The sequence below is a fragment of the Polypterus senegalus genome, chromosome 4 (assembly GCF_016835505.1).
Source record: "Polypterus senegalus isolate Bchr_013 chromosome 4, ASM1683550v1, whole genome shotgun sequence".
In the NCBI taxonomy this organism is placed as follows: Eukaryota; Metazoa; Chordata; class Cladistia; order Polypteriformes; family Polypteridae; genus Polypterus; species Polypterus senegalus.
The window spans coordinates 80738274-80761517 of record NC_053157.1 but is presented as its reverse complement, the minus strand read 5'-3'; the positions used below and the strand labels follow the sequence as shown (position 1 = coordinate 80761517).

Below are 23244 nucleotides of genomic sequence, written 5' to 3'. Positions count from 1 at the left end.
TTCACTCTGTGGTTGATGGGTTCGCTCACTGGTACTGACAGGGCTGGCTATGAGGATAGTATCTGTCCCCATGGGTCTGGTGACGGAGGTGAAAGTGGCTCCACGTTCCTTGACTTTGCAAAAGGTCAGGGGCTATGGATCACTGGATCCTGGTTCCAGTGCCCTGAGCCACATCATTAGTCTTGGTACTTAAATACTGGTGGTGGAATGAAGGTGATCAATCACATCTTTGTGGGCAGACGCTTAAGGCTCTTACAAAACTGCACGTTCTACTGAAGGGCCCAATTCGTGAATTCTGACCAGAGACTTGTTCTTGCTACTCTGAAGATCCAGCTTAGGTCCAGTAGGCTACCACCTACTAGGAAAATGAGGCTAAACCTAGACTCCAAGATCAGGCAGTTTATAATGTGTCTGCATGCAGTTTGTGTGAGGAATTTACAGACTTGGGTGCAACTACTAATCCTAGGAGACCTACCGTGACAAGACCCTGATGATTGCTGAGGGTTGTGTTGGTGTTACCGGTGTTCCCAGAAGGAGGTGTTTCATTTCATAGGGCACCCTGGATATCATCGAGAAGAGTCGCAGCACACGGCTTGATGGCAACTCTGGTCTGTACCATGAACTGCAAGGGCTCTGTGGGCATATAAGGAGGTGTTTGTTAGGGAATTTAGTGAGCAAGTGATACACCATCTGTGGTCTAGTGACCCACATTCTGCTAACAGAGGAACTGAAGAATTATGCACATCCAGATCTGTTCAGACGACACTGCAGTTGTGACACTCTGGGCTGGCTACTTTGAGCAGCTGTTTAAAGCTGATCTTCCAGTTAGGAAAATTGGATAAATCTCTGGGTCCTCAGTTCTTGAGGTTGATTCTCCAATTAGCTGTGAACCACCCAGTCTCACTGAGATTACACAGGCGGTGAGCCAGCTGAGGGTAGGACTGCTGTGGTATCTAGTGTGAAGTTCTTCAGGCTGGTAGTAAGGCTGTCTGCCTGCATTTGCAAGCAATCTTTGCCTCCATTTGGGTGATGGGTGTCATCCCAACTGGCTGGAAAAAGGAACTTGTCATCCCAATCTGAAAAGGGAAGGGTGATCACCTGGATTGTGGCAATGAACAGGCAATGAAAGTGTAGGTGGACAACCAAACAACAAGCAATAAGAAAAGGAAGGCGAATGTTACTACTTTCATGTGAGATCAAGGATAAGAAAGATGGAAATGACACGTTTCCTTTGGTGCCCTCAGAACGAAGTAATGAGTGTGAAAGGAAGAGTACAAACTAAGTGGGTGCTGAGTAAGGTCCTTGCTAGGGTCATCCTCAATAGGATCCATGATAACTTGCTCATCTACCAGCAAACGAAGCAGTCAGGTTTTATGCCTAAGAGGTCTACCATCGGCTGCATCCTGGCACTGAGGGTTCTCATGGAGCACAAATGTGAATATCGGCCAAGTTTCTTTGCAGCCTTTGTCAATTTTCATAAAGCTTTCAACTCGGTTGATCAAGCTGCTCTGTGGGACATCCTGAGACATCCTGGTCTGTATTCTGGTACTGTGAGTGTTGTGCAGAGTGAAGGCAGAATGTTCCGGAACTAACTTTTTAAACTTTTTTTTAACTCTAAAAATGTTCCACAGCTCCTGTGAATGTTTGTTGCATGTTGAGGGTAATGCCATGCACTGGCTAGATGATTCTTCAAGTAAATGACTTTCTTTTACACTTCACATGTTTTAACTGTTCCATGTCTCCAGTCAGTCTCCAAATATTTCATGGAGGGTGATTTCACTTTGTCTGTAATGTAAAGGTCAAATATCTCCTGTCAGCTCCTAAGCAAGCAGCTCCAGCCCGAGGTGGTTTTCTGATAATCCTGCCCAACTTCAAGCAGGTGATAACTTGATGTTAGTAAGAAAACATCCACAAAGGCTTTATTGAATAAGCAGATTTAATATAATGAATACACAGTCCAGTCTGTCATATTTAAAAGATAGAAAACATAATTTTTTGGAAGGTAAAAACAGAAGAAATGTTAACACCATGGCAGACCTTTAAATGTGCACATTCCTAAGAAGATATCCTTCACAAAATAAACAGCAGCAATAGGACGGGGAGGACTGCACACTATAGTCTGTAAGCAAACCGATATACGCCAGTGGCTATCATGAAGACTTGCTTCTTTTTAGCCTGCTGAGGTCTTTAAAGCTTACAGGAAGAGAACAAATAAGAGATCCCACATACAGATGTGTGGCGGCAGTGCAGAGCACCAGTCCATGTTTTGGAACCCCTCTTCATAGCTGTAATGCACATATTGAAGACTTCAGTATGCTTCAGCTTATATATGATTTGTTTTGTTACCACATTGATTAAGTGAAAATATTAAATGGGAAAAAATGTAAAAAAAAAAAAAAAAATTCTAAAGCATTCAAATTTAAATCCAAAGGTTCCCAAACATGTTTACAACATAGCACCATGTATTCTTTCTAAGTGGAATATTTTGCCGTAACGCTTCACTCATGAGCGTAAATTCATACCTTCTTTTTCTCTGTTTTGCCCCAACTGGTCAAATACTACTAATAAAAAACAGTTAAGTATGGAAAAAAAACTTATATAGAGTACATCTACTTTTTCTCAAAATCAAAATGTTCCTGGAAGACCTTTAATTAAACGATTGTGTCTCTTTGTATCAGAAATCCGCAGATGAAGAGTTTTAGAAAGCTGTTCAAATGAGTAGTGATCAAGCCTACAGTATGTCATCAAAATTATTAGAATACGTACATCATTTAGTACAATGTAATCACTTAAAATGAATCTGATCAAATTTAAAATGTTTCAATTTTCTACTATATGCTCAAAAAAATAATGAAATTAGATGATGATCTCTGGCCACAAAATCAACTCATCGTCAGATTTTGTGGCACTCAAAATCCGGTCGTAGCCTTTATAGCTGATCCCTGTATTGTGTCGCAACAAATTTAATCTATTCACACTCTCTTGGACAGGAGTTTGACATTTTTTCCAAATAACTGTGCATAATTAGCATTTTAGGAGCATTTAGTCAATGAGATTTTTACATTTCCATTATTCCACGATTAACATGCCGTTGACCAAAGACAGACAGACATTAAAATGTAAGACGGTATCCATGTTAAAGTACATTTCTTTTACATAACTTCAAGAAGCTCTGCTTCAGAGTTTTGCAAAATTGAGACTTACATTTACTGAATTTACATGAGGCCGTTATTTTTCGCGTTTAATAATACGAGTCAATGTGAACGGCCACCGACGTCTCTCCTCTTTGGTTTTTGGCTGTGCAGATGTAGTTCCCAAAGTCAATAGTTTCAGCATCTTCAAGGAAGATCACACTTTCAGAAATTCGAGTTGTGTGTCCAATTCCCCGATTAATCAGTCTCCAGCCTTCATTAATAGTTACTGGTCTTTGACCCTGTGTTAGACCATAAAAACAAAAAGACAAACGAAATTATAAAATGTATTTTAAAAATAATTATAATAAATGAGCTTTCTCAGTACCTTGTTAATTACACTAGTCAGATAATGATAAATATGTGACTGAGCCAGGGTGTCAATACAATGCAGAGGTTAGGATTGTTGGTGTTGCACGGTTGGGCCCTTAGATCCCTTCTTTATTTCACTTTTTCACCTTGCTCAAAGGTCTGCTCTATCATTGGTAAAATGTCCTCGATTGTGGAAGTTTTGTTTATATCCTTTTTGAAAAGTTGTCAAATATCTTGGGTGATGTAGTTCACTCTGTAGCTTGGTCCATATTCCCATAACCATTTTGTATGAAGAAGTGCTTATGTTAATGTGGAAAAAAATTGAGACCACTCCACTCTTCTTGATGAATTTCTATATTTTTTTTTGCTGCCCAAACTCAGCTACTCTAAATGCACTATACAGATGATACTCTCTTTCAATTTACCTACAGGATAGGAGATTGCTCGCCCCAGGCTGGAGTGAATTGTCATCAACTTTCCTCAGGCAATTTAACATTCATTTCCTTGTGTTCTTTTCTACCTGATCAGGATCACAGGTAGATGTCAACAATCACACCAGCAAAGCAGGAACAAATCCCGGGGCAAACACAGTAGGGTATAATTACAAATCTCAAAGGCAGAACCAAAAATGACATAGTTCAACCGTTGTTTTCTGGTTTCCATGTCATTATGGATAAACAGAACTGCTAATATGCAAATACAAATCTTAATACAGAACAGGGTATAATCTATATCTGTTATACAGTTTGTAGTAGAGTGATGTTATCAATCCCACACTAAGAAACCATAGAATATTCCCAGACTATAGGAACATTAATTTAACTCAATATGTTTAATAAATATTGACATCAGCCCATCCATTCTTCCATCCATCCATCCTGCTATATCCTAACACAGGGTCACAGGGGTCTTCTGGATCCAATCCCAGCCAGCACAGAGAACAAGGCGGGAACAAACCCCAGACAGGGCGCCAGCCCACCACAGATTCTGCAACCTGTTTAATCCAATTAAGTTTTGTGCGACACAAAATCCACATGGACAGCGGCCAGTGATGTTTTCTTTTCAGTACTCTGATTTTCCTCCCACCATCCCAAAAATGTATACATTAAGGCCAATTGTTCTCCTTAAAGCGGTCCTGTGCGAGTGTGTAACAGTTGTTATGGATATATTGCACCTTTCCCTAGACCAGTTAATGAAGGAATGGCTGAATGTGCAAGGCCAGCCAATGGTTCATGGGGAAGGGCGCACCTGACTCAGAAGGCCAAACAAACTGTAAGGGGAGGAGCCGACCATACTGTATGTAAATCTGTGGCGAGAAAAAGGTGATGGAGTAGAAGAGAGCGCCAGAGCTAAAGAAGAAGCAGACGATTCTAAAACGAAAAAAGGGAAAGCTTCTCAAATCCCCCAACCCGGATTATTTATTTCTTTTTCCCTCTTTCTTTGCTGACACTCTGAGATGGCAGCACATGTTACAATCGTGCCGGCTTGGGGAGCGGTACAAGTGTGTTACACGACATCCTCTCCTCCCTGGACTAAAGAGACACATATGTGAGAATGCTGTTCACAGATTACAGATCAGCATTTAATACTACAGTATAATTCCCTCTAAGCTTAACAGCAAGCTCAGAGCTATGTGGCTGAACAACGTTCTGTGCAGCCAGATCCTGAACTTCCTGTTGGAGATAAGACTGGGTGGCAGTGGTCTTCTCCTATACTCATCCTCAATATGGAAGCCCCCCATGGATGTGTACTAAGTCTTCTCTTAAACTCCCTCTATACCCATCAACATCTAACATCATTTTGAAATTTGTTGATGAGACAACAGGGTTGGCTTTCATTTCCAGTTGCGATGAGACTAAATACAGAGAAGAATTCAGATCCCTGATGCACTGGTGCTGGGAAAACTGCCTCATCACTCATTGTGACCAAGACCAAAGTGATCCCTCTACCACCATCAATGCCATTACTGTGGAGAGGGAGACATTTTAAATTTCTTGGTGTACATATCATTAAAGATCTCACATGGACTGTTCACCTCAAAAAAGTGATGAAGAAGGTGCAACAATACCCTTTTTTATGGCAGGCATCAGTCCACACACCCTCAGATCATGTTACACCTGCACTATTGAAAGCATCCCAGCTGGTTCTGTCATTGCCTGGTATGGAAACTGCACTGCCCTTCAATTGTAAAGCCTTGCAGAGAGTAGTGTGTTGATCATTGATGACATCCCTAACCTACAAGACATACAGTGTATTTTATGAGTAGGTGGTATCTAACAAAAGCCATGAAACTGAGCAGTGACCCTAATCATCCAAATCATAAACCGTTCACGTTATTACCTTCGGATGGATAATACTGTACTATCAGGTCCTAGACTAGCAGGCTCCAAAATAACTTCTTCCATCAACCTGTTAAGATGCTGAACTGTGCATTGTGTCAGGCACTAACCCTTACCAGCACCCCCCGCCTCTCCCACATTCATGTTGCTGTTCCTTCATCCCTACATTCATTTGCACCACCATTATTTTGTGTTGTTCGTATGCATTGTATAGTGTACACATTGTCGTTTTGTTTAATAGTTTTCTTCTGTAATGAGTTTATTTTGTACAATGTATGAGTGTTGTGAAGTTCAAATAAAGGGAAAGAAAAGCTGGGGGGGCCTTCTGGGACTCCCCATTTACTGCAAGTGTCCAAAAAAACAGAACAAAAATTAACATGCGGTGGTGCAACAGAAATCGGGCATAACAATTCCCTTCTTAGCCACTATGGCATCTCAGCCACTCTGCCTGGAGTGGGTCTGGGTTTAGAGCTACATCATACGGGACTGTGTTCCTCAGACTGAGACGCCATCTCTATATATATCATCCTGACCGGCGGAGGCAGTGTTTAGCTGACGATGAGCATGAAATGGATGCCCTCAGCTACTCAGGCCTACAGAGGACAAAAGAGACAGTATTGTTAGGGATGGCACACCCTCTTGCTATTATGAGGCATTGCATACCTTGTCAGCGCCTGGAAGTTGATCCTTCACCACCCACACATGACACTTTTGAATTGGTATTTGAATGTTTTTTATTATGGGTGTACTCTAATGCTGCTCTACTTCTGTGGAACTAGCATGCAAGTGTTTCACTCACCTATTCATTTGTGTTAAGTGATGTGACAATACATTGACTTGTCTTCACCTGATGATAGACTTCAGCCATCAGCAGACCACAACTGGATTAACTTGGTTTAAGGATGTGTTATAAAAATATACTTAAAGTAGTTTGAAAATTTTTTGATTTCCATAAAGGAGGCTGGAGAAAAACAAGCGTGTCAGTCCTGTTTGCTGGGAGGTGGTGTGGTTGTGACATATGCCAGCTCACAGAAAGAAACTGGTTACTCTAGTTCTGTGAAAAGGATTGGACTTTGCAATGTGCAGCAATTTCAGAGGGAAAAATGAAACGGCGTGAAAAATGTCTTTTATAAGAGGTGTAATCATGTCACGGTCCCTTCAGTCGAAAACAATAGAGGCTTCTGGGACTAGAGGTATGTTCCTCTAGCTCTCTCTCATTTTACAGGGTTTATAGAAAGGGTTTAGCAAATTGGCAAGAAGTCTAAGGACCACCATTTAGGTGGTTGATTGTTAGTACTTCTGCTTATTATGTGTGTTAACCTTTGAAAGCCTGCGTGTGTGTAGCAGTTCTCTGTTCCCTGCCATATACCAGAACATAATATACTTTCGGTATTGCCTTTACCAGGTCACGTCTGTTTTCATATTGTATGTGAATATGTGTGTTGTTCTAAAAACCAAACACGTTACTCAAATAAGGCATTCCAGTATCATCTTGTTCTTTAAGGTTCAATGCTTCTGCTTCTTTTCTTTTTTATGCACTGCATATATGGAAGAGCCACTTTATCAGGTACATCAGCCTTTGCCAGATGAGGTCACTGACCGCTCTGTGATGATGTTGTATTCAATCAATTCATTTCACTGTTGTTTGTTACTGTATAGCGCCCTTTACTGGGTACAGGATGAGAGCACTTGCACAATTCCCCAGCTATAAAGCAAGAACAATTCAACAATACATAATTTCCATGCATGGAAACACAAATTTGAATGAAGGCACAGTGAAATGGAGCAAATTCTGAATTGATTAACTTAAACTCTTGATAATACAAGTCCATTAACATCATAACTGAGATATGTTGCATGCTGATTAGTGAATGCAAGTAAGAATTTCACTCTACTCTGTACACATAACAGTTGTGACCCTATAAACATACTGTACACACCCAGTCGACAATGGAAAAGAGGAAATCAAAAACTCCCATCAGTCAAACACTAGGGATTTGAACAGATAATGTCCCAATTCTGGTGGCCTAGACCAACTGAATTAAAAGTGAGAGGACGTTGTAGTCGACTATCATTCCCACCCAGTAATAACATTTCTGTTTGTTCTGTATTCAAATATATTTAGTTACTGTCAACCCTTTCCTTTAAAATGTCGACATATTTAATTAAGGATACACTAACTAGGAGAAATGTCATTTGTTCTGAGGGAAGGGTAATGCTGAGTATTATCTATTTACATGTGAAAGAAGATACTGTACTTTTTATGTAGATCAGGTAGAAACAGCATATAAAGCGAAAATCGCCATGATCAAGCCCTGAGGGAGCACCATCAGCCATGTTTCATTTTGCATAGATTTGTGTGAAATTGCTCCTAAAGTTAATTTTACATGTGATTATACAATTGTAAAACACACTCGCTCAAATACGTTTTCTTGTTTGCTTGGAAAGGAAAGTGAGAAACACTACTCTCCATGGGAAACTGGTGGTGCTGCCCCAGTCAGGCCGGGCTTCTTTTACGGGGTTTCAAGCACTCCCATCTCATTCTTGCCACTGGTTCCATTTCGCACCATTCATTTGGGATCAGTGGTAGCACCTCTCACTTTCCAGAACTACATTAGCTGATCCAAGTCAGATTCAAGCCAGGATAATTCCAGGGACTCACTGGTTGGTTGCACACCCAGGCTGATGGATCTTGGCAGAGAAGAAGCACTCTCAAAATCCTTGCAGGTACAGTATGGGCTCTCTATCTGCACCCTCCTTTCCACGTTTTGCACCTAAACAAACTTGCCATGCTTTTGGCATCTGGAAAGTATTCACAGTGCATCACTTTTTCCACATTTTGTTATGTGACAGCCTTACTTCAGATTTTTGCAAATTTATTAAAAATAAAAAAACGGAGAAAGCACGTGTACATAAGTATTCTCAGCCTTTGCCATGAAGCTTAAAATTGAGCTCAGGTGCATTCTGTTTCCCCTGATCATCCTTAAGATGTTTCTGCAGCTTAATTGGAGTCCACCTGTGGTAAATTCAGTTGATTGGACAGGATTTGGAAAGGCACACACCTGTCTATATAAGGTCCCACAGTTGACAGTTCATGTCAGAGCACAAACCAAGCATGAAGTCAAAGGAATTGTCTGTAGACCTCCGAGACAGGATTGTCTCGAGGCACAAATCTGGGGAAGGTAACAGAAAAATTTCTGCTGCTTTGAAGGTCCCAATGAGCACAGTGGCCTCCATCATCCGTAAGTGTATTAGAAGTTCGAATCCACCAGGACTCTTCCTAGAGCTAGCCGGCCATCTAAACTGAGTGATTGGAGGAGAAAGGCCTTAGTCAGGGAGATGACCAAGAACCCAATGGTCACTCTGTCAGAGCTCCAGAGGTCCTCTGTGGAGAGAGGAGAACCTTCCAGAAGGACAACCATCTCTGTGGCAATCCACCAATCAGGCCTGTATGGTAGAGTGGCCAGACGGAAGCCACTCCTTAGTAAAAGGCACATGGCAGCCCGCCTGGAGATTGCCAAAAGGCACCTGAAGGACTCTCAGACCATGAGAAACAAAATTCTCTGGTCTGATGAGACAAAGATTGAACTCTTTGGTGTGAATGCCAGGCGTCACGTTTGGAGGAAACCAGGCACCGCTCATCACCAGGCCAATACCATCCCTACAGTGAAGCATGGTGGTGGCAGCATGATGCTGTGGGGATGTTTTTCAGCGGCAGGAACTGGGAGACTAGTCAGGATAAAGGGAAAGATGACTGCAGCAATGTATAGAGACATCCTGGATGAACACCTGCTCCAGAGCGCTCTGGACCTCAGACCGGGTGACGGTTCATCTTTCAGCAGGACAACGACCCTAAGCACACAGCCAAGATATCAAAGGAGTGGCTTTAGGACAACTCTGTGAATGTCCTTGAGTGGCCCAGCCAGAGTCCAGACTTGAATCCGATTGAACATCTCTGGAGAGATCTTAAAATGGCTGTGCACCAACGCTTCCCATCCAACCTGATGGAGCTTGAGAGGTGCTGCAAAGAGGAATGGGCGAAACTGGCCAAGGATAGGTGTGCCAAGCTTGTGGCATCATATTCAAAAAGACTTGAGGCTGTAATTGCTGCCAAAGGTGCATCGACAAAGTATTGAACAAAGGCTGTGAATACTTATGTACATGTGACTTCTCAGTTTTTTTATTTTTAATAAATTTGCAAAAACCTCAAGTAAACTTTTTCCACATTGTCATTATGGGGTGTTGTGTGTAGAATTATGAGGAAAAACTTTAAATTAATCCATTTTGGAATAAGGCTGTAATATAACAAAATGTGCAAAAAGTGATGCACTGTGAATACTTTCCGGATGCACTTGTATGTTGAACTTACTAGTTGTCAGTCAATCATCGTCCAACCCGCTATATCCTAGCACAGGGTCATGGGGGTCTGCTGTAGCCAATCCCAGCCAACACAGGGCACAAGGCAGGAACAAATCCCGGGCAGGGTGCCAGCCCACCGCAGTTCATTAGTTGTGACAAACCATTTATTTCAGTAGTGTTTTTTGCAAATCGAGGCTCTAACTTTCACTCCCATTTCAGTTCCTTCATTACTAAATACCATGTTTAACTTCAGAATGGAAAGACGGAGTGCAGTCCTCATATTTCTTTAGATAGTGAAATCAGTTTGAGAAATATGAACTAAACCATACAAGAACAGTGCCTGAGAAGCTGCTGTAATTTTCATGCCTGTTATCTGTAGTTAGGGCAACTTATAACACAACAGCAGGCTCCTATCTATCACATACTTTATGCACAATCTCTTGAAAGTGTGGTTAGAGAGGTTTGTAGGGTTGTGCGTTTTTTTTTTTTATTTCAATAAATAATTCCGAGTGTGCAGGCCCCAGATGGGTACGAGTGCCACTCTGAGGTTCATTGAGGTGTTTGGCTGTTCACACACTCACATGTAGATGTGAGCAGGTCAGTCAAGTGCTTCATTTATGCCTCAGAGTTGGTGACTGTGGCACCTGCACACAGCCACAGTATAAAAGGGAGCCTGGGCAAGAGACAGGGAGAGATCAGCTTTGGGGTTGTTCAAGCCAGCGTGATGGAGTTGGGGCAGAGCAGCTGGTAGCCCCACAGATAAGAGAGCAATGCCACTCCTGGGGTGGATCATCCCCTGCTGAATAATGATGGAGGATATGGGTATGATGGAAGTGTCTCTTTCTGGGATTCTGTAGACACAAGGATTGCATAGTAGAAAATGGAAGGCCAGCTCTGTGTGCTCCAGCAGACGCCAATGGAGGCAGTTGGCATTTCTGGCTGGCTGCAAGACCTGAAAGGGTGAGCTGTGGAGACTAAATGAGAAAGACACACTTGAGATACAGTATAAACATAAAGAAAAGACCTGATGACTAAATGGTTTTATTCTAGTTTTGTCTCTGTTTTCAAAGTTTATTTATTTATTTATTGAGGGAGTACTGCATTGTTTGAACACTATACTTGTTGAAAATAAAAAGTACTGCACTCTATATCTACCTTTTGCCTGTGTGTGTGTTATCATTTGCCCGGCTTACCCTCGGTTACGTTATCGACTGATCCTGGTCCAAGCTACCAAGAAGTGAAGGGCCAACCCAGACTGTCACAGACAGAATGAGTACAACTAAAGATTTAAGTGGTGTAACCATGGAATAGTACAGTGTGTCAGATGCTAGCATAATTATTTAAGAAGTTGAGCAACAGCACTTGATGATTTTCAAAACCATAGGAGTATTGATAATGAACCCTTAACATTACACAAAATACAATCAACATTGATTTGATAAAAGGGGAAATGGAGGCTTAGATGAACCTTTAAAACTAATGGTAACAAGCCAACTAACTTCTGTATACAGCAGTGTTGCTGAGTACACAAGATGCTGTAACTCATCATAGATGGAATATTGTAGCCAATGATGCAACCAAGTTACTACTCAACGTTCAAAAATTACAAAGATACTAGATAGTAAACAGTTGGAAAAACATGACACCTGGTATCCTGCTGATTCACACAGGTTAGAGAGCCATAAAATGGAGCAAATTCTAGAAGTTCATGGATCGACCCCACTAGGTGTCCACAATTCAATGCTTTGGCAAGGGTAAGCAGAGCAAATTTGAATGGCTCCAGAAACCCAATGCTGTCACTGATCAGGTACCTCATTTCTTGAAAGAAATATATTTCTCAGCAAAACTACTTCAACGTCAGGATAATGTTTGGCTCCACAGGTCCAAAAAATTCTTGGAATAATTTCTGAAGCATAGCAGTGACCACTTCTGAGGTCTCATTCCAGTTCAGTGTTTGCCTGCAGAATAGCATGGATTTGCTAATGAATGGACCGAACAATATTTTGCCTGGGAATGCATGAAGACTCCAATGTGTTTTCCGATGTTAATGCATATTTTATGGCTATCTACTCCAAATTATTTAATTCTACTGAAGGTAGGTGTTCTTTGTAAACTAATCATAAAATGTATAAATGATGTCAAATTACATGATGCTATTGTAACTGAGCTTCCACACTGAGCTTAGATGTTGGTCGTTAAGAGAATTCTGAGTTTATTACCAGTTAGTTCACCCATACAGACTCAGTCACATGCACCCCTGGGGACAAGGGGACAAAATACTGTCAGTTTATTGCCTCATACAGATCCACATTGTTTTGAAAAACTCATCAGAAACTTCAACAGATGTTGTTGGACAGTTATCTTATCAAAAGATCTTGACCATACATTGTTCTCCTCTCTTGCTAAATGAATCTCAGCCTGAAGGGATCTATTTTTTTACATCCAATATCCATTCATCCATCCATTATTCAACCCACTATATCCTAACTACAGGGTTACGTGGGTCTGCTGGAGCCAATCCCAGCCAACACAGGGCGCAAGGCAGGGTGCCAGCCCACTGCAGTACATCTAAGATGTCACACTGAAAGGTTTTCTAATGTTGTATCTGTCCTGGTGTCTATATAAGCAAAGAGAACTCCAGTTTCTGTATTACATCTTACCTGAAGAAGGGGCTTGAGTTGCCTCAAAACCTTGCATATCGTAAACCTTCTAGTTAGCCAAAATAAGGTGTCATTTTCCTTAACTTCTCACTAAACACATTGAAGAAAAGTACATTGCAGGTAGCCTTGTCACGCTATAATGAGTTTTTCCAGGACAATTTTGAAGGGAACACCAAAAACTAACTTTCTACCCTTTTCCTCCACAGCTATGATGACTGCACTATGAAAGAATTCCGGTTCGCCCACTTCTCTCACCCCGAGAGCAGTCAGCCCAAAAGAAACCTCACATCCATGTCAAATATGTTCTGGTATGAACTCATGTTTCTTTTTTTTCTTTATGCCTAATGGCATTAAACAAACTTTTTTCACCTTGAATCCTGAAATATTCTCACATTTCTTTGCAATTTTGTTAAAACTGTATTTGAGATTAATTAAAAATAATAGTGACTTTGTGCAGTTAATGGTATGTAAACCTGCAGAAGGAAGATTATTTCAGTGGTACAAACAAATACAACCTCTCAGGAAAAGCCCAAAATGACATTCTGTCCCAGTGCATGCTTTGTATATGTATATTTTTTGTGATGCTGCATGCAAATCATGAAATGAGTTCATTCCATCTGTTTTCATATGAATGGATGGATGAGCATAAATATGAATAATGCCATTTGTTCTTGAAAGGAAATGCCAATCATTTTTCGTTTATTTCTCATTAATGCTGTGGTAGGAGGTATTTGATTGGAGTAGTTTTCAACAATTCATTAAACACGAAACACCGCATGGCAAATTGATAACAGAGCAAAGCCTCTCTATTTGCATTCTCTGCTGAATTTGCATGTAGCAGTCAGACTCCCATCCACCGTGCTTCTATATGCCCAAAGAAAAAAAAAAACTAACAAAAAACAGCCATGCTATTCTCCCAAAGGCTATTAATTCGAATATCTGTAAATGACTGTTTTGTAACTGATCCTCTGTTTAAAGTTAAACAGATACGGCACCACATGGTACAGTAATCATCAGCACAAGCCTGGGGGAGTTTGCTTTCCATTTACAGAATGAGCAAAAAAGTTAGAAGACCTGCAAGAAGCCCTCTGGTCAGTAATTGTTTAATACAAAAGGCAAAAATGGACAGCAATCAAATTATGATGGATTCCAGACCATCTCTGCAAATAAACCACAGTTAAAGCACTCATGTGATTCATTACTTAATGCCATTTGCGAATTTACTCCCTCTGATGGGTACCATTAGGATAATGACATAATTACCTTACCGTGCATTCATCAGTTACTGTTTCTACACTGTCTGCTGAAGTTTTGACCTTATTTTAAACAACATATAATGTAAAAGTAGTGTCTGCCAAGATGACCACATAAAGAAGATAATGCATGTCAACATGAAATATGCAAAGGGAAAATAACTCATCTCTAAATACAACAATTGGAAGCTAATGGAGCCTTTCGCCTAGTCTGTAAAAGATTCACCATCCACCTCCATGTATATGGAATGAATAGAATAGAATGCCTTTTTATTGGCACTATACACATGTACATGTCCAGTGCAGACATATATGTAGAACACAACAAATACATAAACAAATGGTCCAAAAAGTTGCAGAAAATATACATATGGAAAGAATAAATAACTATTGGATTATTGCACATTATTTAAATACTGCTCAATAATGATGATCATGGGCAGTGAGTAGTGGATATTGGACCCTAAGAGTAATGATATTGTACAGTACACAGATATTGCACAGTTATTATCAATACCATTTAGATATTGGATATTGCACAGATGATGGACAGAAGGAAGTCCAGGTGTTGGGGGGTTAGACTGTGTAGTCCGTGCATGTGTGAGTTTAGAATGGTAATGGCTTTTGGGGAAAAAAAAAAAAACTGTTCTTGAGTCTGTTTGTCCTTGTTGTGATGCAACTGTAGTGCCTCCCTGAGGGCAACAGGTCAGACAGATCAGAGCCAGGGTGGGAGCTGTCCTTGAAGATGTTTTTTGCTCTGCTGAGGCAGCGGGTCCATCAGGGAGGGGAGAGGGCAGCCGATGATCTTCTGTGCTGCTTTTACTGCTCTCTGAAGCCTCTCCCTGTCTGCCATGGTGCAGCTGCCGTACCATATTGTGATACAGTACATCAGCAGGCTCTCGATGGACAAGCGGTAGAAGGTCAGTAGCAAGTTGGAATCCAGGTTGTGCTTTCTGAGGACCCTCAGGAAGTGTAACCGCTGCTGAGCCTTCTTGATGACTGCTGTAATGTTGTCTGTCCAGGAGATGTCAGCGGAGATAAGGACACCAAGAAACCAGAAGGTATGGACCTTCTTCACACACTCGCCGTAGATGTAAAGGGGGGCTAAGTCAGTGCTGTGCCTCCTGAAATTGACAATGATCTCTTTGGTTTTCTTGGTGTTCAGAACCAGATGTAACCAGTTTGGAAATCTGTCTCAACTCTTAATAAACCAGTTTGGGTATCTGTCTCAACTCTTAATGCAAATGAACATCATAATAACATAACAGCCTGAAACCCGCCATTTAATTCAGAGTCAGGGCAGCTTGCAATCCCAGCAGCAGTGGTGTAAGACAGGAAACAATCCTGAGGTCTCATTTATAAACTTTGTGTGTATTCTGAAAAAAAAACCTGGAAAATGTGTATGGCAAAAAGAAATCAGATGTATAAAACCATGTATCTATGCAACTTACCATTTATGAATCACCTTGTAAATATGGATACGGGTACATGCGTTGAACACCGCCTTGAAACATCCGTATATGGAGCATGCTAATCAACCTCATACATATGCAATCACAATGCTGTAGAACTTCATTGGCCGCTAGAGCAGTCTCTCTCCTGATGCACTGTGACCCCGCCCCCTACATTGAAGAGAGAGTTGTTATGCTCCACAACTAAGGGTGCAAGATCACGTGCAGGATTACAGCGCCTTTCCTCCACATTTTATGGCTTCCACATAGGCGTTTAGTGCCAGTCTGAGCACTTAACCGCTATTACCTGACATATGTGATGACATGATAGTACATCAGCCAGTTACCAACGAACAAGCCAACCACTGCACAGAGTACTATCACATCTGTGAAAGTTACTTTGCCTCAAAATAAATAAATCACGGGCTGACCCAGGCCACAGAGGCACAATATTTCCCAGCCTCATATTGGCTTCACAGATGACTTGTGCATTAATGAAATGTAACTGCTTACGTTTAACAAAAGTAGCGTCATTTTTGCAAGGTTTGCTTATTGCAATATGAGTGCTGTGGATTGCTCCGATTACATTAGGAGAACCAGACGTTCTGCAAGTTGCTTTTTTATGTTAGCAAAAAAAAAAAAATGTTGTTTTATGTATGTGCACCAACATCATACAAAAACTGGATGTAGTGGCCCACCAGTTGGCTAATGACTTCCAACACAGTAAGCATGACAGAGCAAAGCATAGCTGAGATATTCTTGACCTGTCAATCAATTCACTGGGAAATAAACAAAAACGTTCTTCAATGTGTGGCGAACGGCCGGGGGTCAATGCTGATCCGGGACACCCCTTTGTTATATGTTCAGGTTGAGCAGCCATGGACTGTGCAATACCTCCCCCTGGATGCTAGATGGCCGTCCCCCTGGGTTGGAGCAGTTCCTCGGTTTCCCACAAGGCTCCATGGAAATTGGAGTTGGGTGCAGCCCTGTTGGGTCCCACAGGCGCCATCAAGGGGTGCTGCAGCTGGGACTCCTGAGCCCATATGGGCAGCGTATTTGCCACACCTGGAAATGCAGCCAGAACTCGGCAGTCAACCACCTGGCGCACTTCCAGGTGGACTATAAAAGGGGCCAGCAACCACCACTCAATGGCCAGAGTCGGGAGGAGGAGGACAAAGCTTGGAGGCGGAGTGGTGGTGCCAGAAAAGAGCGCTTGTACTTATGGGACTGTGTTGTGCCTGTGGGTATCTCGGGGAAGACGTGCCCCACAGGTGAAGAAAAATAAAACTTCTTTGTTTTTGTATGTGCCTCCGGTGTAAGTCTGTGTCGGGTCAGGTGCTTATATAGCGCCTTTTACAAGTGCAAATGCACAGCACTGCCTCTGGAACGAAAATAAAATATATACGTCATATTCATGACTTTTGAGCTGTTTGTCATGTCAGCACACATGATAATAAAGGCCTGGTGAAATGAATTAATGCGCTTGCAAGTCATCATTTTGGCTGCATTTTCCTACTCGATCAAGGGTGTCGTTACTTCCCAGTTGTCCCAGAATGTTTTGCGTAAGCATTGGTCGGAGTTGCAGTAAATATTTGCACGTTCTCCCTTCAAGTGTTATTTTGTATAAAGCCCAACATTTGCATGAGAAGTTTTGAATGCACATTTCAAGTCTCTTTCTGTGCATACGCAAGCTTTATAAATGAGGCCACTGGACAGGGTGCCAGTCTGTCACGGAGCATTCACTCGCTCACAGCCGCACTTGAGCAAATTCAACCTGACCTAAGGATTCCTGAGGAAAACCCATACAAAGACAAACTCCACATAAAACACAACAGCATGGGAATCAAACCTAAGATGCTGGGTCTGTGAGGCTGGCAGCACTACCCACTATGCCACCCTATTAACACCACAAGGCTAAAAAGTAAAAAATGCTGCAAAAAAAGAATGCACAGAAAGCACTTGCACAGATTAAGAAAATACTTTAAAAGTGTTTAGCAATTAAAGGTAAAAAAAAATACATTAGGAGCTGTCGAGTCATAAGTTCCACATGAATGCACTGCTAACTCATTTCTACAAGTCAGTCAATTCAGAGAAAACAGAACTAACAAAATTGTCCGAGTTGTGGCACGATGCTGATTTTTCATCCTATTCAATTTTTAAAAAATAAAGCAAATAACCCGGTCAGGCAGAAATGGTATTTTTTTTTTGCTTGAATTACAATTAGAGCAAAGTGATAATACTGTAGCCACATCTCTGTTACAGGTTCGGAAGGAAGACACAGCTGGAAAAAGAAGTGACTGGAGAACAGTTTACTCTTAACAGTGTAACATGAAAACACGAATGTAAAACAACAACGAATGAAACTGAACAGGAACGATTTACAATCACTGATAAACCTCTTATTGTTATGACCCTGAGAGACAAATTAAAATCAAAGTTCAGCTTCCTACACAGAACCCTCCACATCCTCAGCACTCGTAACTCATCCTTTTCCGCCACACCTACCACACCTTCCCATCATCCCCCAAACCGTCCAGAAACCCCGCCTCCTTTTCCAGCTCCTCTGTTCATGGTACCACCCCTTTTCTTCCTTCTAGTATCAATCATTTCTCTGTGCCGCTCTCCACGCTTCCCACTAGACTGAAGGGTCATTCAGCTGCCAGGATGCTACAATATGTTCATTTTGCACTTTATTTCCATGAAAACTTTGGTTTATCTTTATTATTTTTTTCTTTTGCAGACCAGGTAACAAATGAACGGTTAATAAGCTATGACACCACTAGGGGGCGTGCCAGCCAGCCAACCCGACACAGACAGACACAAGAGGCACACTTGGAAAAACCCACGCTCTTTATTTTGCCCTTGCACAGCACACAGTGCACCAATCAGCAATACAGGCTCAGTCCTTTTCTTTTCCTTTCTTTATTTCTTCTCTCTTCTGCCGCCTCCACTCCTCCTTTTGAAAGGTCTGTTCTCGACCTCCCGACTCTGGATACCAGAAATGACTGAGGTGACCCTTTCATAGTTCACCCAGATGTGTTCCATGATGATCTTTCTGCAGTACTTCCTGGTGCGGCAGAAGTGCTGCAGTCCAGGGCTCTGGGATCGTCCAGGCGCCCTGGCGGAGGCCATGGTCCCCACCAGGGTTGAGCTTCCAAGCTCCAGTCCTGAGGCCCGATGCAAACCAGGGGCTGCCCTCTCCTGTCCCGGGGAGGTATTGCCTCTCTCCCGGTCGGTTGATCTTCCCAGCGTATCTCTGAATAATCTGACCAGAAACCCACGTGAACACTCTGAAGTGGAAAGGCGAAACATCACAAGCAAGAGTTCTGAATAGTCCGATAGCGTGTGAATGCAGCATTAGTATTGCCATGATGGCTGCGAAACTATGTGATCAGGCAAGCGTCATAAAACTATCAAAGAATGATCATTTTGCAGACAAATTCTGTAATTGTGGAATGCAAAACTGACTAAATATTTTAACTTTTTGGGGGTAGAAAACAAGGAACACCACTCCTTAAAGTCTCGCTTACATTTCTGTTATACCTGTGTTCTTTTCTGCAGCTGTGTAAGGCATGTAAAATGTCACACATTACTAATGTCAATACTTTTATGCCTCTCGTTCACTTTACCGTGTGTAATGAGCTTTTAAGAATATAACATGCTGAATATTTTCTACACAAAGACACGCTAAAACGTATCATTATGTACAGGGTAGCCCACATTTATGTATATGATCGAAACGGTGTTATTGTCAGGAAACCGCCAATGTTATTATCAAGTAACATAATGAAACATGAACATTAAGAACCTTACATTTTTTCATGCTCTGTTCTCCATGGCGTGGTCCACCAATGCTTCATCGATACACGCCTGAAGAAGAAGAGCAAGTTGTCACAGGCAGCTTGGCACCTCTGTACTGGTATCCTCTGAAATTCTTTAGTGATAGCTGCACACATTGTGGATGCGATGTTGATATAGCTTGTCTTTTAGGTATTCCCACAGGAAAAAGCCTGGCGGGGTCAAATCGGCCATTCCACAGGCCCACGTCGGTCAATCCAGTGTTGTGGGAATGTTTTGCTCAACCACTGTCGCACTGGTATGGCATAGTGTGGCGGTGCCAAATTTTGCTGCCACCACAGATCATCAATGTCCGATCATCGTTACTCCCATTCTCAGGCTAGATAGTGATGCCATTTTTAATACATTTTGCACAGGAGTTAAACTACATTATTCTACAACCTGTGAAACATCATATACATAAATATGGGCCACCCTATACATTACTGTGCTTTCTTGAACGGAAAATCTCACTAGATGGGGAGCCACCGCATACTTTTCTGCTCACGCTTGTATCTCTTCAAAACAGTCTTCTGCAAGGACCAGGAGAGAATAAGACCTCACAACACGCCGTTCTAGGGCAAAATGTAAAACCAAGGCAATTTTGAGCACCTACCTCACCAACTCCCACTAAAATCACCAGCTTTTCCACTTAAGACCCGAACCCTTCTTACATGCCTCCATTGTTTCGCTTTATATCTGTTAATGTAGCTACACACATCTGTCAGGCTCATCTAGAAGAAACAACATAGGCTTAACACCAACAAAATGATTGATATGGGTCAGTGCAATGCTTGTCAGATGAGAGACAAAGTAAGGTGTGTGGGACAGATCTAGACAGACTGGAGCTTGGGTCTTGAGATGTTCTGGGATACTTCACCAGCAGAGAAGCTAGAGCTGGTACAAGAGGTGGTTGAAAAATACATTTATGAAGCTCATCTCACTTCTGTGCTGTACAATGGTCCTGGAATGAGACTTCTCAGCTGGATGGGTGGCCTCTGTCACATGAGGGCCCCGTGAGAATTGTGTACTGTGCATTTGGAGTTTACACCGTTAAACAAAAGTGTCATCTTGATACAATTTTGTGACAGAGAGGGAAATGCTGACTTCTGTTTACATTTATGGCCTGTTCCAGCTATTCCGCCTTTTTAGAGAAGATAGGCGAGGTGTATGAAAACATATCAGCTACTGTGGCATACTGACTGATAGTCCTAGAAGAGTGCGTTTGGAAAGAAGGGGTTTAAATATGTGTGAGAGATTATTACTGCATTTTTTGATGTTAGGTATCCATATCCATTGTCTTCAACAGACACTATTCTTTTCCTAAATATACCTGCTACTCAATAACCTTGAACCCCAGGTCTAAAACCACTGAATTATCCTTTCTGGTGTAAAGGGAAGTGCTAAGCTGTCGACTGATCATCAAATTTTGGTGAGCAACTAAGAAATCAGATGAGAAAGATTTAAGTAAGGGCATCCTGGGAAAATGCGAGCAAGCTTGGCACTGCCTCCAGAAGAGCATCACTTCCATCTAGTCGAGTTTAATGATGTGAGATGTTCCTTCCGGCATTAGTTCCCATCTGTTTCCTGGGGCCTTTCACTAGGCACTGTTGACTGTAGTCCTCTTCATGGCTAAATCTCAAGAAGCTATAAGATGTTGATCGCCCAGCCATTTTTTAAATATAATGCAAACATCTCAATGAGTAAGACATGTCACAGCATTACACTTTTGGGAATGTGATCAAAGTCTACCTGTGTTATGGACCAAAACAAAAACTTCCTGTTCCTTGCAATAAAAGCAAATCACACTGGTAACAGACATTATAATTGTAGGCAATTACAAGAGGTGTGCAAGATGGAGCAACCACAGGCCTGCAGACAGACAGCTGCAACACTTTCATGTTGGCTTAATGTCTAAAGTTCAGGCCTGAATGTTAGTCACTTGGGCATCAATTAGGAGTCTGTCTTTGAATTTAACAGTTATATTTAAAAGTTAATAATATCTGTGCTGCTAGCAAACGAGTGTGAAATTCAGACCATCGAAGAAAATCCTATTTTGCGATTCAAAAATAGTTCAAGAAGGTCTATTGAAACGTAAAAGAAAAAAGAAACGCAGAAGCAGTTTTAGCAGCATTAGGCAGTGCTTCTAATAAATCCTTCTCTAATCTGACCTGTAATCTTTCCAAGTATGTTTTATGAAAGCAGGTCGACCCTCGTGATGAAGCAATGAGATCTGAGGTAATGCATTCCAGACGGCACCTGAGTTTAAAATGAACATTGGCTCTAGACGGCATATTTTTATAAAAAGGTGTTCTCTCCCTACACTGTCAGTAATTGTTATTTAATTGCTTACAAGCCCACATCACACTTTAAATTCATCGTTCTCATCTATGTGTGGCTTTTCAGTTCTTATGTATTTGTCTCAGACTGTAGTGACCACCGTCTTCTGGCGATTTCAGTTCCACCTCATTGTACTTCGGAGCAAGTGTTTCATCTGCTCTGTTTTTTCATGTTAAGGCAACACACACCCTCGCAGATTAAGTGAAAGCCCAGCTGTTCATTTTTAGTTAGTTTAGTTCTTATGAAGCACTCTTTAGGGAAGACAGACTCCAAGCACTTACACAGATTTAGAAATATGAACAGCAAGAAAATGTTTTATTAGACCGTGCTGTTTAAACGCCATGAGTCCTTTAGGTTTATTTATAAAGCTTGGCTGAAATGTATTGTATATATACTCGCATTTAAGTTCTCCCGCAGATAAGTCGAGGGCTTGATTTCACTGTATAATTTCCCGTGTTTTATAATGTCGGTCATATAAGTCGAATGCAGAACATTCACGCTATTGGTGCAATAGATTATGATATGCTAACGCCCACCTGAGAGAGTAACCACGGAGCACACTGCCTTTATTTTCTATGTATTGTGCCAACGTGACCACATGGTAATACCCAAACTATTCCGAAGCGATGTGTGCACTGTTTTGTGTTTTTTTGTATGACACACCCTCATCCCTTATCTACGATGGAGCGTTCGATCAGAAAAAAATATGAAGCTGGTTATAAATTAAAAGTCATTGAAGTGGCGAAAAAAAGAAATTGGTAACTGTGCTGCTGCAACAAAAATCGGTGTGTCTGAGAAACTGGTGTGTGATTGTAGTAAGCAAGAAGATAAAAAAAGTAAATAAATAAATAACGCCCTGCGGTGGGTTGGTGCCCTGCCCAGGGTTTGTTTCCTGCTTTGTGCCCTGTGTTGGCAGGGATTGGCTCCAGCAGACCCCTGTGACCCTGTAGTTCGGATATACAGTAGCAGGTTGGATGGATGGATGGATAAATAAATAAGTGTCGTATTTTTGGACGGGCGTATATACGGTAATCAAAATCATGTTAACAAACGGTATGCTTTGAGATATTCAATCCAGTGGACAACAGATAGGAGGAAAATGAAAGCTGCAGGAACAGTGTGTCTGCATTGTTTTATTCCTGAATCCCAAAGATATGTATGTTTATGGACTGTCACGTTACTTGACTTTTCCACTGATTTCCGGTTTCAGACTTCATTTTGTGGACGCTAGCGGTCGCTGTTGCCCCGTTGAACCCACCAGACAGATGTCCCAGACACACGTCTAAAAGCACAAGAAGAATCGTATTCTTATTTCTTCAGTAATAGTGCACAAAGCACCGCACTCTCCACCATTCCCAATTAATCAATAAGCAATACAATAACAATAATTATACACAATCATCCACTCCAGCTCGATCTGCTGTGGTTTCCCACAGTCCTTTTAAAGTCTCTGACCCGGAAATATTTCTTCTCTGGGTTCACACCACATCTTCCTTCATCAA

General features: G+C 41.6%; 1 protein-coding gene across 1 annotated transcript in view; it reads right to left on the bottom strand.

The window, feature by feature from the left end:
• Positions 1 to 1918: 1918 nt before the first annotated feature.
• The window catches only part of pdgfrl (platelet-derived growth factor receptor-like), a 97715-nt gene continuing 76389 nt past the window's right edge, over positions 1919 to 23244 (bottom strand). The window contains exon 6 of the mRNA XM_039750943.1: positions 1919 to 3433. Coding sequence (XP_039606877.1) covers positions 3242 to 3433 — 192 coding nt within the window. The 3' untranslated portion in view covers positions 1919 to 3241. The remainder of the gene's footprint in view (positions 3434 to 23244) is intronic.